This window comes from Ambystoma mexicanum, chromosome 9 (genome assembly GCF_040938575.1).
Source record: "Ambystoma mexicanum isolate Mex_15411 chromosome 9, UKY_AmexF1_1, whole genome shotgun sequence".
Classification (NCBI taxonomy): Eukaryota; Metazoa; Chordata; class Amphibia; order Caudata; family Ambystomatidae; genus Ambystoma; species Ambystoma mexicanum.
Genome location: NC_090931.1, coordinates 293,619,260 through 293,638,895, shown reverse-complemented (window position 1 = coordinate 293,638,895; position 19,636 = coordinate 293,619,260). Strand labels below are relative to the sequence as shown.

The 19,636-nt window shown below is 44.3% G+C and overlaps 1 protein-coding gene across 9 annotated transcripts in view; it reads left to right on the top strand.

Annotated features, from left to right (window-relative positions):
• The window catches only part of SYNRG (synergin gamma), a 1,253,369-nt gene that overhangs the window by 35,363 nt on the left and 1,198,370 nt on the right, over window positions 1-19,636 (top strand). For 8 of the 9 annotated variants that reach the window (XM_069614681.1, XM_069614680.1, XM_069614679.1 and 5 more), the window contains exon 2: window positions 16,329-16,369. The exons of the other annotated variant lie outside the window; for it this stretch is intronic. In XM_069614681.1, coding sequence (XP_069470782.1) covers window positions 16,329-16,369 — 41 coding nt within the window. The remainder of the gene's footprint in view (window positions 1-16,328; window positions 16,370-19,636) is intronic. 9 annotated transcript variants of the gene reach the window in all.

Genomic DNA, 19,636 nt, shown 5'->3' with positions numbered 1-19,636 from the left:
TCTGCTAGTTCAGGCTCTCTCGCTCTCCTTGACCACCACCCAGATGCAGCGGTAACCAGAGTAGCCTAAAGGTACACAAGGAAACACTTTTTCGATCTACCCAAGGGAACAGTAAAGTACTACTTTTCTTCTTAAGCAGCATCAGAGAAAAATGTATGGCTTAAGTCTGCAGCTAATATGGATGTTGCAAATGACCTGCACCCATCTTCCTGGGCATAAATAATTATAGCCCTTTTAATTGAGAAGATGTGCTATAATGGGTAAAGTATTCCTACACAGATTTGGGTGGCTGCCCATATTATCCTGCATCTTGGCAGTCTCTGCTTACTATTTCGGTCCAAGGATAGAGCCCCGTTCTTGTGAAGTGTCCTAGTTACTCGATGTATTTGCCACATTTTTAGTACATGTGTTGGTATTTTTTTTTTTGTTTTTGATATCTGATCACCAGTACCAGCCATACCCTTTTCTCCGCTTCACAAAGCATTCTGTTTGCTCCCCAGCTATATCTGGATCTCCTCCATGATCTCGTCGCCACTGCCTATTTTTCTAGTGAGACATGATTTTCTCTTTTTCTAGCAGTATTTTTTTGCATCATGACTTCTTCACCCCGTGAGTTTGCAGGACTATGACCCGGTTGTCAGTTGGTGTGCAGTCACGTGGTGCTTTTTATCTGGTTGCATATTTCTCCATGTTCATGCTCTATGAACTGGCCTCGCTATGTATTTTTGAACCCTTTGGAAGAAGAGAGCACAGGCCCAGTCTCCTTCCAATATCCTATCAATGCAAGTAGGCACACTCCTGAAAATGCAGGTTAAAATTTAGGGCAGTTACAGACTCGACATAAGAAATCGATAAGGATGTGAAGTTCATAAGTTTTTATTTTTTTCAAATGTCAGTTGACCCTTCTTCATGTTTAGATTCTTTTTTTCTTTGGGGGAGTTCAGACTCCTGTAAACCTACAAGCATCAAATTCATTGTCTTCCTCTGTGGCTGGAGAAGTTCGGACTTCAGCAACAATCGTGCACAAATCTTTTTTCTAATGTGCTTGAAGTGCTTCCTTCTGCAACAAGCATTCATTGTAATGGTCTTGATTCATGAGGACGTTTTACCCCCCTGTATGCAGTCAAACCTTCAAAAGTTTTTCTCAGTTGGTTGACAAGTTTGATCTTCTGTATCCAGTACGCACTCGCAGTGTGTAGTGGTAGTATTTTGCCAGGACCACCTACATATAGCGTTCATCATGCAACATTCCTTTTCTCAACTTGGAATTTTTCTTGCCCCATTTGAGTCTCGGCAAGTAGCATTTATCAATAGTGTGGCTTTCTCAGGCCCCTTTAGGAACTTGTACCGATTCCTGGCATGCAACATTTGTTATCGGAATCACCTTCTCAGTACTACCCCTTTTAATGGTACTTTCCGGCATCTTACTCCAGGTATTGAGGTGAAGATTTACTCCTTTGACTACAGTTCTCTTTTGGTTTTCTGGTCTAGACTCTCCCATGCTCTTTGTCAACTCCACTCTGCTCGGTCCCCCAGCCCAGTTTTATATCAATGTCCATTAGCTAACCCTCTAACTTCTGTTCAGATCATCGTCCTCATCATGCTTCTCACTTACCTCCTATCTACTGGTTCGACACATCACTGCTTGCTCTGTAGGCTCTGCTGTGCCACAGAGGTTCATGTCTCTCACTTGCAAGCCTTGGTCTCCTCCTGTTCTTTCTTCATCCTCTTCACTGCTCTGTGCTCACTGGCTCAGTGAAATAAACAGCATACCCTCTGATCTCTGCATTCCTTGGAACTTCCACAGTTGCTCTGGAGCAGTACAATGCCATTTTGTCTCTTCATCTTTTTGTCAGTGGTGCACTTATCACAGCTGCTCTGCCATTCGACAACTTCTCTGCCAAAGCAAAATTCTGCCCTCTCCTTAGCTGTATCAGCCGCTAAATGTGCTGGTGGCCAGAACACCTGACCGAAATCAAGGATGACTGATTTCCCTAATGCCCTTTCTCTGACATTCGAAATTGTACTTAAACAGAGGGCTTAATAGATTTCTTGTTCACCTGCTATGGCATTTCTTTCCATCGGAGTTCCACTAATATTTCACACATCTAAATTCCCCACAGAGGTGATGACATGCTAACATGACTAAGTTTGGCTCATCAGACCACACACATCTGCTATCGATGGTAAACCTTGGGTGTTTTGCCAAGCTACCCAACTCTGAGATTGCTGTCTTTCTTTGTCAAAACACTCCTGGCTCCAACCATGTGGATTTTCATGATATTGGGCCTTCAACAGAGTCAGCACAGCGAGAATACTATTGCATTTACACTGAAGAGCCAAAGACGCCAGCCAATGTTATCGCTCAAGGGAGAAGGAGCCTGCTCAACCTAGCCTTAGTCTTGTGTGTTCCCACTACTAGAGCCGCGGCTTCTAGGCTTCCACGGTTTTACTCTAGTCAGGCAGAGACCATCCTAGCTCCATCTGCATTAAGGGGTGGTCTGTTACTCTCTGGAATCTGCACGAGAACTACCACTTCACACCTTGCCCACAGTGATCACCTCAGAGCCTTAGTTATATTTAACAGCTGCTACATTCCCTGCATGGTAATTTCATCAGCGGCATTGAGGTCCGGGATGATCTCTTCTGCTGGTAGTATCGGGACCAGCCTCATGGTAAATTCATGTATTCCCTTTTTATTGTATAAAGTTTGCTAGCTGATATGCAGAAAATAATCTTTGAATGAAGCACTGTGGGGGAGCGCTTCAAAGTCCTACATCCTGCTCAGTTGTCCATCATGTGACACCCCCTAACTGATGAAGTGTAAGGGAAATGTTAACCTGGCGTCTGTCAATATTTCCTCATTGGGCATAATTTATCAGCGAGTTGCGTTTTTGTGTATATTTGTATTTATTTGGAACATGTTGCTTCGACCAGAGCATTACGCGGTCGACTGAACAGTGCTGTGGGCAGTTGCCTTACAAAAGATTTTCATGCAGTAAATAGTTGGAATATGATGTGGTTCTGATGGAGGGAAGAGGAACAAAAGAGAGACCTGGGACAGGAGACCTGGGACAGGTAAAGCACAAATGCTATACAGCAAGGGAGGATACTTACAAGTGGGTAACAGTGAAGTGCAGTGGTAGGGACGGCAGGTTCAAGGGGCGGAGCAGTGTTTGTGCAGCTTGTGGCTGCTGCTTCAAGGTGAAGAGATGGAATTTGTGGGTTAACTTGAATGTTGATATTTTTTTGTCTGGGTCGGAGGAAGTTTACAGGGAGGAGGCGGTGATGAATCTGGACAATTTGTTCCTTCTCACCAGAGGGGAGCTACCCCCTTTGGGGCTAGGGAGGTGAGCCAGCTATGCAAGCTCTCCCTTGGGGACAAGGACTCTGATTCCGATCAGGAACTTCCAGTCTGAAACACAATTTCTGCCTATATGGGTGTTGCAAAGACTTTGGTATCTCCCACAAACAAGGACCCTTCTTGCACTGCTTTGGCTTCAGGTAAAGCTGAACTTCACCTGAATGCCACAATCTAAGAAGACGGACACATTTCTTTCACTGAGGGAGGAGAGTAATCTCTACACAGAGGTGAGCCTCTGTTCGAATGACATCCTGGAGGGGCAGAGCTATGCAGGGCTGCAGAACCAGCAGTGATGTGGGGGCAGAGAGCATCACTATCTGGAGGCTGAAAGGCAGACGTTCTGACTGAGCAAGAGGCTCGGGTTGGAATAAAAACGGACCGAAATACTGTCTTAATTGGTGGCTTGACCATGCGAAAGCAGTGGTGTGCCTGACACCTGCAACCAACGCCGAGATCTGAGGAAAGAAAGGAGACTGGGTCGCTGAGCTCCACACGGCACAAGACTTTTCCTGCCGAGATGAGCACCGACAGGGAATCAAACACTCGAAGTAAAAATGCAAATAAAAGCTGTGCACTTTGTTTTCCAAGATTGGCAAAACTGATGAGGCTACGGAAACATGATAAGCACGGACAGAACCACGGCTGGGCAAGCCGACCAAGGTACGAGGGCTTGAGAGAACAGAACGGACACGCACACTATGTAAAACAGAGTGAAAGAGGTTCGAGCACTACACTAAGGCTGGGAAAACCCTACAAATGTATGAGGAACTGATAGTCGGATGGGCATGCGTCCTATGTAAAACAGATTGAAAGGATTGTGAACACTTCTCAACAAGGTTGGAAAAAGCCACTGGGTTCCGGGATCCTGGAACTCCTGATCAGGCAGACGGCCTTCGTCTATTAGTTGATAAAGAGCCAGTACACTCTCAGTCACAGGACTATGGGGGAGTCCAGTGCCACGAAGGCTGGGCCTTGAGGATTGTGTTTAAAGTGATCCTGGAGGGATTTGAACACTTGTCAAAATCTCAGAAAAGTAATCTAAGGAGACTCCTTTTCCAAGGGACAAGATAAAACAGAGGGGATTTTGTCTTTTTAATCAACAGAATCTACAAGAAGAGTGTGAACTGTGTCATTATATTTTGAGACTGAACAAGTAATTAAGAGTTTGGGCTGAACAGAAACCACAGCCAGAGGCTGTTGCTCTGGCCTTCTTTTTCTCTTTTAGTTGGATTTTCTAAAGTGGTAGATCCTGTGGACTGGTGCAAGCCCATAGGTTTGATGACGAGAAGGAATTTGTAGAGGGATCGGTTGTGCATGAATAGCCAGTTAGCGTGCAGGCGATGCAGAAGTGAGACAGGAATATTGTACAGACTATGGGTGGTGAAGTGAGTGTGGCATTAGAACTTTAAGGATGAGCATATTGTGCAAAGGAAAGAAATGTAATGTGTGAAGATCGTGGCCCAGAGCAGATGCTGTTTGTGTGCTCATTGTTTTAGTAATTTGTAAGTATGATGCCCCAACCAACAAGCCCATGTGAAACCTATGATTGTCCCAATTTTTGTAAGCCCTAACATTAATTAGAAACACTCTTAAAGGAAGGTTTTGCGAATTAGACATATATAGAGCAGGGGGCACATTTTCCCGATGCAAGCTACTAGCCAGGCATTGATATGATATGGCATTTGTAACGCGCCTAGGCATTAAGTTACTTTCCACCTCAACTTTACACATACACACAGCATGCCATTTCTTACCAAGCGTTATCTCACTAGCCAGTGGCAAGTGCAAATTGTGAGCTCTGCTATAGAGTGGTAAGTCTTCTGTGTAGAATGACACCACATGTCCCTTTTTAAAGCCTTGTAAAGAGTCTCCAGTCTGCCTGCCAGTGGTTCAATTGCAGTTTCATATAGCAGCAGAAATGCACTTTGTTGAAACCGGAAGATCCAAGCCTCTTGACACACAATACGTGCTTAATTACATATATTGACCTTCACCGATATGCAAAACCACCCTTTATTATTTTTTTACGTTTATTGGCAAAAATGAAGTGCATATGTTAGGTTTTCAAGAACTACTACTGGTGTAGGGTCCTAATTTATTTATTTATTTTGACATTTATAAAGCGCTTGTAGCCCAGAGGCTCCTAGGTGCTGCACCTTAAGAAATTGGTTAAAAGAGAGTACTTCAACAGGTACAGTTACACTACAACATATCATTTACAGAATACTGATATATGAAGCAGGCATGACAGATATATTGTATCTAGTTACCGCTAAAGTAATTTATTATTCATGGCAGATGGTACTGGGAGTTGCAGACATTGAGAAGTGTACTTACCAATCTTCTTTGAGATTTGGGCGGTTTGTTAGGAGAGGACTCTCTAACCTGGGCCTAGTGTCTCATTGTTGGGAATCTAGGCTGAAAAGTCTTGTTTTCAGGCGTTTTTGGAATGACCAGAGGGATGGGTCATTTCCTAGTTGTAGTGTCAAGGTGCTACACAGTTTGGCTGCTACTGCTGGGAAGCTAGACCCCCAACCCTGCTTTCTGTCTCTTACATCTCGGTGTAGCGATGAGGTTAGCATATGAAGCTCGAGTGGGTCTATTAGATTGAGTTCTGACAATTTGGTTACCAAGGTATGCTGGTGCATTGTTGGCAAGACATTTGTGATTGAGGGTGAGGATTTTAAATTTGATCTTATCTTGGACCGGAAGCCAATGGATGTTTCGTCTGGTTGATGAAATGTGCTCCTTCTCGGGTGTATTCAATACAGTTCTAATAGCATTATTCTGTACTATTTGGAGTTTTTGAGATCCCTCAAATAGAGAATTACCGTAGTCTATCCTCGAAAGGATCAATGCTCTTGCTAGGGTAATGCTGTTATCTGTCGAGAGGAAAGGTCTACTGGATCTAATAAGTTTAGACGTGTAGGCTGCCGACGAGACAGTGGCATTGACCTGTCTGGTTAGGGTGAGGGAAGAGTCAATATAGACCGCCAGTGTTTTTATTTCATTGGCGACATTGATAATCTTGCCGTCAATGTTGAAAGATTTGTATTGTTTTGAAAGGTTATTTAACTAACATTTATTTCCTATTAAGATGAACTCAGACTTGTCATTGTTGAGGCATAATTAATTTTGAGCCATCCAGGCCTGGGCGGCAAGGTACGTTTTGTTGAGGTTGTTGGCGTCCGTGTCATAACAACCTGTGATGGGTAGGAGTATTCGTGTATCATCTGCATAATTTGTATACGTAATACCCATTTTGTCTAGTTTGTCAAATAGGAGCTTTGTGAAAGCATTATACAACGTCGGTGACACGCACGAGCCTTGCGGTACGCTGCATGTTACTGGTGGGGCTGCTGATGAGGTAAAGAAGACTCTCATCATGTGATTGGAAAGAAAAGATTCGATCCATTTGATGGCTGCAGGGGAAAAGTGGACCGCAGTTTCGAGATGATGGGATAATATATTCTGGTTGACCAAGTCAAAAGCTGCGGAAAGGTCTAGTAGGAGGATACAAAGGTCTCCTTTGTCTTTGAATTGGTCCATTTGTGTTTAAGTCCAATAGAGCCATCTCTGTTCCATGATCGGGTCTAAACCCAGATTGACTCAGTCCTAAGAGATAGTTGGTTTCCAGGAATTGTTGGATCTGCAGGTAAGCTACACGGTCGAGGATTTTTAATAAGAATGGGACTGTAGTGATAGGTCAGAAATTAGTTGGGATGTTGGAGAAGTCAGCCTTGGTGATATTGCAAAGTTTTCATGCAAGGCTAGCTAACCTCTTTCTTGGTAACACGGCTGAGCAGTAAGGCTTGGACGAAGCAGATCGGGGGGGTTTGGTTTAAAGTAAAATTCTATGGCAAGAACCAGACGGAAGTATTATGCTTCACTTCCTTTGCTTTGTTTGAGCAGCAAATCTAATTCAAACAATTAACTGCACTTTCAGCAGTTTGTTTTCAGTTTGAAACATTTAAACTATTAAGCAAACATTGAGCAATCCCATGATTTGTTCCTCCATGACGTCATGTCTTGTCCCCAACTCCCCTTTCATTGCTGCCCTTTCAGCAGATAAGTAGTCTTTTCCTGTATTACACACTTGTGATTATTTATTGGCTGCAGCATTGCCACATTTATGCAGGATTGTAATATTTAGTTAGCATTGTCTAGCTCTTAACTTTGCTTTGGAGGCACTAGTATTCTCCACGCTTGTTAATATTAAGGGAATTCTGTTTCTATTAAACGCACAAAGGAGAGTATTAGTTCAGGGTTCGAAATTAAGATTGGATAAGCAGGAGCTAAAGGCAGCACCTGGGTTTAAAGCATTAAACAGTGAGCAGGAGCTACCACTGGGAACAAAGAGCTAGTTGGTAGTGTTCAGCAAATCTAACTTTCATATAAGATGCAAATGTATCATTTTCTTTTTTCAAAGTACATTTTATTGTGATCCACAAGAGTTTTATACATGAACATTGCAGTGTCTTTTGACTTTACAGCTCCGCGTGTGATCAACAAAGATTTGTTTACATTTTTGGAGAAACCAAACAATTTTAAGTAGAGATAGAAAATACCCTGTTAAGCACCCCCTCCCTCTGCCCTCCCCCAGGTCCTTGCTCCTCAGGTGTGTGGGGAGTTCGTTCAGAGTAATCGGTTTGCTGTGTATGTCCATCTGGTTTAATCCATGCCGAATGTCCTGTCTCTTTGTGCGAAAAGGCTGAGAGCCGCAGAGTAGGGTGTGTAGTCTTTGAGTTAGAGTGTGGGTCGAGATTGCCCTGGGATGTCATGGTTCCGGGATGTGCTGATAGGTGGTGTTCTGCCTGTTGCATCCCATAGCTGCCCTGTGAGATGTCGGCGCCGATTGTTGGCCCCTCTGACGAAGTCTAGAAAGGGGAGCCATTGCGTGTCGATATGCGTCTGAGATTCCATGAGTAGTGCTGGGAGGCTTTCCATTTTATAGATCTCTTTTGCTTTGTGCAGCCATTCTGTTTTTGTGGGGAGCGCGTTCGCTTTCCATTTTATAGTCCTGCATACGCAAGCTGCTAGGAGCAGGTTCCTGGGCACGTGGGAGGGGACTTGATATTGCTCTTCCGTTTGCTCCACCCCAAATAGCACAAGGAGAGGGAAAGAGCTCTCTATGAATGCCTTCTATCTGGTGGATCCAGCCCAGGATTTCCTTCCAATATGCCTGTGCGTGGGAACAGCTCCACCAATGATGACAGTAGGTGCATATTTGGGGGGCATCCCCTTCAGCAGTAGGGGGAGATGCTTGTGTACATTTTGGCCAGGCGTTGAGGGGTCAAGTGCCATTGTGTTAGAATTCTGCAGTTGTGCATCTTGTATTGCACTGCGATGGAAGATTTCCATACCGCTCTATGCATTGCTTCCGACCCCTCATGGTTCTCTTCCCATCCTAGCGCCTCGTCCCATTTTTATTTTTGTGCTTGGCGGGGACAGGTGATCCCTGTCCAGGAGGGTTCTATACATTTTTGTTATGAGGCCTCTTGTGCCTTGGTGCGTGTTCAGTATGCTCTTAAAGGTGTGAGTGGGCGCTGCAACTGCCCCTTCCATTTCATATCTGTCAGGACCCCTTTTAGCTGTAGATATGGGATGGACCTAGTCACCAGCTCTTGCTGCGCGTTCTCTAATTCGTCTTTGGTTAGTAAAGCCCCGTTTTTCCACATCTGGCCTGCCCTAACCAGCCCTTGTTCGTACTGTGGTTGAAAGCGTATGGGGTCAATAATCGCGTCTCTGATGGGGAGGTTGTGGGGGAAGGGGGGCCAAATGCAGCTAAGCAGGGAAGACCAGGAGGTGATTCCAGCCATGCTAAAAATATTTGCGTTCTATATGGACAACAGTGCCTTTAAGACCGGGTGTTCTCGTGACCTGCTCAGGATGGATTGGGGGGAGAGCCCACAGCCATTCTCCCAACGTGATCGTGGAGACAGTTCTCTAGGTACACCCACTGCTTGGCCTTTAACTCTCAGATATGGTCTGAGAATTTGCATCTGTGATGCTTTATGGTATTCGTGAAGGTCTGGGTATGTTAGGCCTCCCTTCTCTTTTGTGAGGATAAATGTACTGAAAGAAATTCAAGGCCTTTTTCTTTCCCAGAGGAAGGTCAAGAGGGCCTTTTTGACTATGTCGAGGAAGAGATTTGGGAGTACAATGGGGAGGTATTGGGAGAGGAAGAGAAGCCGTGGCAGGACATTCATTTTAATGGAGGTCAGCCGTCCCGCCCAGGAGTTTCAATTACTCCGAGCGTTCTAGGTCTTGTTGGATATTGGCCCAGAGCGGTTTGTGGTTAGCTTGGTATAGATCGCTAAGTCGCCTGGTGACCGTTATCCCCAGGTAGTGTATGCTGTCTTGTGCGGTTTTGAGGCCCCAGTTCATCAGGCTGGCAGTGTGCCGCAGGGCTGCTTCGAGAAGGGGAGGGGGAAAGGGGGGCTACTGTTTTGCTACAGTTTATGCGGAACCCGGATTGGTCTCTGTATTCCGTTATCCTTTCTAGGAGCGCGGGTATGGATTGTTCTGGATGAGTGACATGAGCCAGTACATAACCTGCAAATAAAGCTAGTTTAAACTCGCCTCTCATCAGACCCTTGATCCGATTGTCCCTCCTTATGTTCTGGGCAAGGGGCACCATAACCAAGACAAAGACAAATAGCGATAAGGGACACCCTTGGCTGGTTCCTCTGGATAGTTCGAACTGGGGTGATGCTACTCCATTGACTATGACCCTGGCACACGTGTTGTTGTACAGGGCCCGAGCACCCTGCACCCATTCTGGACCGTGGCCTGCTTTTTGTAGGACCCGGGTCATAAAGCGACATTCGACACAGTGGAAGGCCTTATCGGCGTCGATTGAGATCAGTGTGGGGTCTACATCGTGCTTGTCTAATGAGGCAATTAAGTCCAGCGTCTTACGGACGTTGTCGGCCCCTTGTCTTTCCTTCACGTACCCTACCTGGACACTGTGAACCAAAAGAGGGAGGGCATTGCTCAGTCTGTTGGCTAGGATGCTGGCATAGATCTTCGCATCAACGTTTAACAATGATATTGTCCTGTATGAGCCGCATTCCCGATTATCTCTGCCCTCCTTAGGAATAACAATGATCCTGGCTTCGGTGAAGGATGGTGGGGCTATCTCTGTCGCCATGATGTCGTTGTACTGCAAGGTCAGGAAGGGCGCTAGGGCTCCTGTCTTTTGTAATATGCTGGGGTGAACCCGTCTGTGCCCGTTGCTGATCCCACTTTAAGGTGCGAGATAGCGTGATCTACTACTTCCAGTGTTATGGGGGAATTCAGCTTCTCAGGTTGAATACAGGGGAATGTGACGCCAGTGAAGAATTCTATGGTGGACCCTAGTGAGGGGTTACAATCGGAAGAGTATAGCTGTTGGTAGTATTGGGCAAAGCAAACCGTGATGTGAGTGGGGTCAGCCAGGGTTGCCCCTGTAGGAGAATTAATTTTGAGAACTGGTTTTTCTGCTCTTTGTTTTCGGAGTCTGGCTGCGAGCAGAGTGTGCGCTTTATCCCCTTTTTCGAAGTACCTCTGCTTGACATACCTTGGGTGAGTTAGGGCTTTTTCCTGCAAAATTTCCTTTAATTCCTGTCTAAGCTTTCTAATTTCCTCCCTGAGTTCCGGCGTGTCTTCCCCATCTCGCCCTCTGGCCGCCTCCTTGTACCTTATGTCTAGTTTGATTTTGTTTTCTCTAAGGAGTTTTAATCTTTTAACCGAGGCTCCTTGTGCAATTAGTTGCCCTCTAATAGTTGCTTTTGCGGCTTCCCACACCATGTTACGAGCGGACTCCCCCCCACCCCAATATGGTCATTTCTCTTGAAGAAGTCTTGTACTTCCCCGTCTAGCGTTTCCCTAAAAAGCTTGTCTTTAAAAAGTGTTGTTGCATGTCCACCTTCTTTCAATTTGCCTTCATGGGCCCAGGTCTAGATCCATGGTAACCATGTCGTGGTCAGACCACCCTATCACTTCTATTGTTGCGTTTGGTGCGTTTATAAGCCGGTATTCTAGCTCTCCCTCTAGGAAGGAGTGATCTATGTGCATGTAGGTTTGGTGTGGGAGGGTGCGGGGGAAGTAGAAGTTGTATGTTTTTTCTAATGGCTGCTGGATGCGCCAAGTGTCAGTGAATGATCTGAGATTGGTTTTGGGAAGGTTTTATCTGTAGGGGGGGCGGGCATCCTGTCTGTACAAACGTATGTTTTTACATTTATGCTTTAGATGTTTCCTAAAGTTTATTTATAGATTGTGCCAAAAGCACCGAATTTAATTCAAATAGGTGTTTGTCATCAGTTGGCTTGGGGAGCCAAAAGAAGCTCCTGGTGGCTGTTGTTTGCAAGCTAACCAAGCACTTCTAGGCCCCAAGCAGGAGCTAAATATCTCCCAGCTCCCCTCATCTTTGAACCTTATTAGTCTCACCTTTTTATTACAGTACAATCATGTATTGCTCTTTTGATGCTGTCTTTGATATGAGAGTGTTATAACGTGCACAAAGCAAACTGCTTCAAGGTGCAGCTGGAAAACTAGTTGATCAGGAACACACAATCTCAGTGCCCATCTTTTAGAGATTTATTTTGTGCGTCATGGACCCCAGCTATCTTGAAGTTAATGTCGTGCTCTCTAATTTCTGAACATGGTTGCAGGTCGGGCTGTTGTTCGCTTTTTCCAATTCTGTTTTATTTTTGTTGAAATTTGGAGGTTAGGGCTCTCGGATGCGCTCGCAAAGCAAGGGGAACGGTTGGAAGAGGAGCGGTTGGGGACAGGAAGTCATTGAAGGCCAATCCCCGAGATTGTCAGTAGTTGCTTAGAAGATTCAGTAGTACAAATTCAAATCAAACTAATGAAGAGACCAGGTGTTGTAGGGAAATGTCTTTTGTTTGAATTTTGCTTTGCTCCTGAAGGAATAAGAGCAGCAGAACTCTTAGCTTTTTGTGTCTTTAAAAGCTTTAGAACTGACTTGATACTAACAAGAATGGGGAATCTTTATTATCACTATACAATGGCTAGTGGCGATTGCAAGATTTCAGCCCTGATAATATCACAAGGCAACATCATCACACAATACAAGTCCAAACCCCGTCGTAAGAAGAGTTCACCAATGTTTAAGCTATGCAACCAGTTTTGGGCTATTTAAGGGTAGGTTACTCCCAGTTCTCCTAAATAAAACAGTGGGCCTTTGCTGCATTAGATGGTACTAGAGGCAGTACATAGGTTTTCGTTTGATGGGTCTCATTTCCCCAGTAGGCAAGCTATCTATCCCGTAGTCCAAGGGTACTCCAGGCAGGGTGCTAAGCCTTTGGTTCCACCACAAAAAGCCAGGTCTGGGTAGCTTCAGGTTAGGACTTCAGGCCTCAAAACAGGTAAACGACACATCCCCTGGAACCCTGATCAAGACACACAACAGCCCCTGATGAGTTAGGGCTGTTGAAGGAAACTGCTAATTGTTTGTTCTGGTGTTGGGAGGTCCAGGAGGTGTGGGGGGGGGCGGGTTGCAATTGCAGAGTGTTCTTGGTTTGACAATTAGGACACAGCTAGGTTTGACAGCTCCAGTTTTAGTGACCTAACAAAATGGATCACAACCAGCCTGTGGCTGTAGTTGAATCAAGATCCCCTGTGACGTCTCAGATGACATTGGAGGTGCCACAGGGCATCTCTGGTGTGACATGCAGTTGAATGACCCTGCACAGGGCAGCAGGCGAAAGGACCTAGGACCTTGGGACTCGGGCTCCCTGTTAGGGAGAATTCTCATAAATGGCTAATTTCCCTTACCTACTGAGACCCTCAGCAGCTTTGCTGGATTTCTAGGGTTTATTTTTTTTTTTCACCTGGTAAAAGTGCAGCCTTTTTCCCACTCTTACATGTGTTTTGCTGTGTGTATTTCTACTTTCTGTGTGATCTTGGGCACTGGAGCCTCACCTACTCCAGGGCACCATATTTGTCATGTTACACAGCACCTTCAGTGCAGTGACACAGGGTTGTCTTTTAGACTTCCCACTGACTCCATTTTTCTGGGGCTGACTACTGTCCCCCAGAAAAGATAAAGTTGCCATTCACTTTATAATAGTCACTTTAACCACAGACCAGTACACCCCATCTTACATGGAGTATTGGAAAAGGTTAATACTTATCTCTTTTTGTCTGTGTCTTTTGGAGCCTTGTTTTGCTCCCTTTACACTAAGATGTGGCTGGTGGCAGTGGTATCTAACCTATTTTTTATACCGCGGTTATCTTAAATAACCATGGTATTGTTTTAGGCTATGAGATTAGCCTCAAACATAAACCCGCTTGACCAACCGTTTTATTACGGTTCCGGCTGCGCTTATTCGCCATTTCTTTTTGTAAATGTCTTTCTCATGTTTTACTCTGCTCGCCAAACCAGGTCTGGTCCCTTTTGTTTGCCGTCTTTTCGCGGGCTTCTGCACAGAAGCCCTCCTTAAGGCACCTGAAAGTCTGGATAGGCAGGATGTGAGGGAGGGGTCTTAGGACCCCTGCCATGGGTTTCCTTGCTAACCCAAGTCACACTCCTGTTTGATTGTCTGGGTGACTGTCCTTGCCAGGACAGCCACCCTGCTGTGTGATTGACAGCCGGGCTGTATGAATGGGGGAAAACAGCATAAAAAGCAGGTCTCTGGGACTGGAAGAGCAGAGTCGCCACTGGAACAAAAGAACCAATGAGGAACTGACGGAAGAGGACCCCTACAACGACTGAACCGCCCAGTGAAGCCCTGCTGCAGGTCTGAATCTTCAGAATCTGACGACAGAGAAAATCCTCCAGGAAACTTCTTCCCTTGAGCTCGTGGGACCAAACTGCAAGCCAGGACCCCTCCTCTGATCGAATTCGCTGTACAGAGCTACAGTGGGCCAGATAGCCCGGAAGGTCGGACCCTGCTTGGGTTTCAAGGTGCGCACCTTTTATTCGTTGCTGTGCTCTGCTGCTGGTTTCTTCCCTGGGTAGTGCAGAACCCTCCAGTCTTCCTACTTCTGATAGTCGGACAGTCGCTTCAGGAACTGAGAGCCTGCAAGAACTACCAGGAACGTCTGCCTCAGCTACAGCTCCCTCTCTGTTTAAAGGTACTGTGCAAATCCGGTTGTTCGTTTCGTTCACCCGCGGTGAAAATGTTTGAAATCTTTCTCCAATCCGAGGGCTCGTCCTTCTCTTCTCTTTGAACTAACTTTTCTACCAAACAACCTCGTCCAGAATCCGTGGCACGAACTTTACTGCAAACTACCCTGAACTGTATTATCTTGAGCAAAAGACTTTTGACCTATTGACTTTGGCCCTAAGCCTTTTCTATCTGATTTTATCATTATCGTCTCTTGTTCCATTGCCTTGAGTACTTACCTGTTGGTGTGATTCAATTTCTGTTAACTTTGTCTTTCCCTCCCTTTTAAATTGCTTGGGTGCCATTTTGCTCCCACTTCATTTTTGTGAGCTTAACTTGTCTGGAATTTAAGGGATGTGGTGTGGTGTATTACGAGTGTTTTTTTTTTTTTTGTTTTTTTTATAAACTGCTTATAATAGTGTAATGTTATACAACTGAAGAGTGAAATAAATGTATAGTCTTTAACTTGAAAACCTTGAGTCATTGTTTGCGTGAATCCTAGTAATTGCTCCTTTGTGTAACTATTTGATACTGCTCACTTACTCTTGACATGAGCCTGGCTGCTCAGCCACTGATACCACTTTAACTGTGTAGTACAGGCTTGTACCAAAGGTGAAATTGTACTGTCACTTGTAGTCTTAATTGTGTGTGGTGTTCCCAAAGGGTACTGCATATAATTCTGCCTAACACTGCCCCAAGCTCACCTTCTAGGCAGGGGGCAGCAGCATAGCAGCAAGGTTCTATGCTCTATGGTGAGCATGTATTGCACGATTGAAAGCACCAGGCTGCACGAGATTCCAGCAAGGGATGTTCCACTTCTGAAGGACTTCTCTGTTGATTGAACCTGCAGAGCTTGACCAATGGCGGTCCCAGAAGAATACAAGCGTTCCTCGGCAGAATCTTCACCTTCATATACTTTGCTCCATAGGTTGACTGAAGAATGTCTCTCCTCATATCTGACACCTTGGGGATGAGGGTTCCATCGGGACATGCTACATTCCATCTCGACGATTGTCCAATCCAGGACAGCCAGATTAGGTACAGCCTTGACGGTGCACATGGTTTGAAATGTGTATTGGGACTGTCTGCAGCCCCATTCCTATCCTATATCAGATCCGTGCACACACAGGCTACTTACTGGCCTCTTGCCAAAGCTTGCAAGAGATGCCCATATGGTGCCATATCCTACCCATACCCTGGCGGGAGACTGCTTTAAAGGGTTGTGAATGGGTTTACAACAACATGACCAGACATGAGCACTGTATGGGACAATCTGCTGTTATGTTTTTAAAAGTGGAGGTGCACAGGAGTGCTTCCAAAAAGATAAAAATAAAGGCACCACAGGCCCAGCTTGTGTGGACTCACTTTGTATGGGGAAAATATCCATTCCTCGAAAATGGGGAAACTAGGTTTCTCTGCATTACTCTATTCGAGAGGTCACAGGGCTATAATAGGCTTAACTGTGGGACGGGGTCCCTATGTACTGGTAGCCTTAAGGACTCAACAGTACCCCAAAAGGCAATGAGTTCAACCAGAGACTGAGGTTTAAAAAGACCTCGGTCTCAAAAATCTGGTCAGGGTCACCAAATAGTCTGCAGGTGTTTTGGGGTTCCTATTGTAGTGGATGGGGAAGCTGCAAAAAGAAAATGGTCCCCATACAGTATCATACTTGCCAGGTTGTATGACGCTACTTAAAAAAACGGGTGAATATGCGTACCTCCTATTCTCAGTATAAACTTGGTTAACATTTTTGTGAGATGTAACTATTTTTCTAACTTTTAAGATACGATCATAATAACCCTCTGCAATAGGCTGTACGTCTGTGTAATGATTTTATTTTGTAATTTCAGCTTCATGTTTCCTGTTGCTGGTGGTATTGGCCCTCCGCAAGGTGCGTATAAAGTACCAGCTAACCCTTTTACTGAGTATTCATAGTCCATTTATCTTTATTTAAATTGCATGATTCTCCAAGCAGAATTAAGTACTTGCAGAGATGTTACTGATTTAGTGGGATAGTGGCAGACTGAAGGCCCGCCTGTCATGTAATTTATCTTTCTATTTGTGTGCTCCCTTATTCCAAAGACACAGAACCATATCGCATGGCACCCCACGGAAGAAGCTTGTACAAATGCCTTCCCAAACATGTTAAAGGCACCCTAGAGTCAAAACCAAAACATGGGTTTGGTGATGCCTTTGAAAGCTAACATGCTGCTTACCACAGTCTTAAAGTTGACCTTTCCTGCTTATGTGAAGCAGTACTAAATGTGGAATTTAATGGGGCAGTTTTGGGTGGTTCCTTGGATCTCTGTATTGCTTCCCTAACGTCAGTTGTTCATCACTGCCCCTCACTCCCACTTAAGATTTGTAGTTGTGTTATTTGCATAATAGTTGTATAAAAGAATATTTACACTATGGCTGCTATTTGCAAACGTATTTTTCTGATTTGCAAAGGTTAAGAGGGCCTCTTTCACTATCGTTTTTGAGATGCTGTCTTCCATAGTCCAGGATTGGAAGTCACAGTGAATATATCTCTTAAGCAAAGTTGAGCTCTCCTTTCATTTCAATGTCTGTTTGCTACTTTGGATGATCGTCTGTGGCAGCGAGGTCAAAACCTCACTTATAAACTGGGTACAACATTGAAAGTTATTGAATAGAGCAAATTAAACTAAGGGACCACTACAAAGCTATCTTGACAGAAAAGCTAAGAATACACAAGTAGGAAGGGGCATGAACCTATGGAAGCCATCGAACGAGGATAGTGCAGGATTTTGGAAAATAGTCACTGCAGCACACATGTGGCAGTAACCTTATGCAAGTAAGCATTTCACCAGGGACATGGCTAAATCACTTTTAAGAAGATGTATACTAACTTGGGCGACCAAGTAATGGCTAGGGACTACATAACCCTCATTTGGAAGCCACACAGTAAATCATGAGATCAAAACGTACAGAGTATCAAAAAGGTGGAAGCCCCCCCTCCAAAACTTCCCCCCTCCCCCGAACACTGACTGGGATACCAATTGATGTCTTCAAGTCAGAACTGACATTGGGCCTCAGTATTTTTTCGATTTGTTTTTTTAATGCAGTATTGAAAATCTGCTCAGTACTGGAATCTTGGACAATAGCAAAAATAGTCCCCTATACAAGAAGGGTGGATGTGAGGACCTGGGAAAATTACAGGCCCATTTTGCAACTCGATGCGGCAGGCAAAACATTTGCAAGGGACGTACTGATACAGTTTTCTAGTTGGGTCAACGAGAACCAGGTAATAAGCCACCTTCAGGCTGGTTTCCAGCGTAGTTTAAGTAGCATTATACAAAAATATGTAATACTGAGGAAGATGAACCTACATGTAGTGCTCATTGTTTTTTAAAAGCTGCATTTGATGGGATGTCCAGATCAAACCAATGGGAAGCATTGGGTGAAATAAAAATACCCACTCAATTACTTAATCCAATACTCAGTTTTTATGATGGCAACACTGCGTCGGTAAAATGGAACCTTCCGGGTGAAACCACTGAACCGTTTTACACCCAGAGGATTATAAGAGAAGGGTGCTTCCTGGCACCCACGTTATTTTGTATTTTTAATAACAGGTTGATTGACCCACTTAGATTTCACAGTTGGATGCCCCTACTTTAGGCTTTGAGAAAATCCTAATTTTACTGTTTGCGGCCAATGCATTTTTTATCTCACTGACTCCATTAGGTCTTAAAAATCAATTCTAATGTTTACAGCCTTCATGAAACCTAAACAGCCTTAGAATCAATTTTAGTAAATCAAAGTCTTTGATTTTTCATCCAACATATAAAAGGCACAAATTATATCTTGAACTGGATGGGAAAATAATTTAATAGATTAGAAGCTATGCCTACCTGGGTATTCGATTCATGTGCAGGGGGCGTTGGTTTGAACAGATGGATACATCAACACTCTCCATATAGAGGACAGGTAATATAATTAACAAATTCGTCTACATTCATGGGAATTGCGCATTCAGGCCAGCCCTCATAATATACAATATTCAAGCAAAGGAGGCTGCAACAGATCAGCCATAACAAGCTCGTCTTTAATAGAGAATACATTTCTCAAAAACTTGTCGAGCCTACCACAATCCACATTAAATAAATGTTGCATATAGATTGCTGACACCATTGCACTAAGACCATTAATGTACTAGGTTTGTTTGCGGACATCGTGCACCCCTCCCTGCCCCCTGCCTAGGAAAATATAAAGCAGCAAGGATTGATCTGCTATTACACGAGGGAGGACATTATTGTAGTGATTCAAACATGTCAAGGTGAAATTGTTAGAGTTGGGCCTAGAAGAGATTTGGCACTCCACAGTGAGCATTGCAAGTAACTCGTAATTGGAGATTAAAAAGCCCCACACTATATAAAAAAAGGAACAAATATTAGCTGACACTACCCACTCGAGTCAATCAATATTCATCTATCAAACAGGATTGTGGACAGGAGAAATACTTACATCAGATAGTTCACACTACGCGCGCTCACTAAACCTGAGATTCCATTTAAGTATATTACTGTCAGCAAAGCTCGAATATTCGAATATAAAATAAGAGAACGATATCTGCTTGGTGTGCGCGAAACACAAGGAGGTTGAGGGGCATTTCTTGTTTCTCTGCCCAATTTACAGGCACCTGAGGCGGGCATACTTAACCTATTTTGCTACCATCTGGTGTACCACAATTATCCGATGCAATTGTGGTTTACAAATCAACCAACAGTGATGAATCACCTATGTATTGTCTGCTTTTAAATTTAGAGCATGGTTAATTAGGAGGAATACTGTTGCAAATATGCTATCCTTAGTACATCCCAAAAGAGCACATCCCCATTATCTGTAACAAAATGTTACAAACACAAGACAAAGTGCTAGTCCTATCAGTATTTGGGCAGTGATCAATGATGTAATCCCTGTAACTGAGCATCGCTAATAGACATTTGGGGAGCAACAATAGGGCTATCATTTTGGGCATTTTTTTAAATATATCAAACTTATGTATTGTATTAGATGGTTTTTAAATGTACGTTTTCTAATCTTACATTTGTATACATTCGTTAATTACTTGAGGTGCGTCAAGTTTAAACCGTCAGACTAGCAACAAATCTGATGATTTCTTATCTGTGTTGGA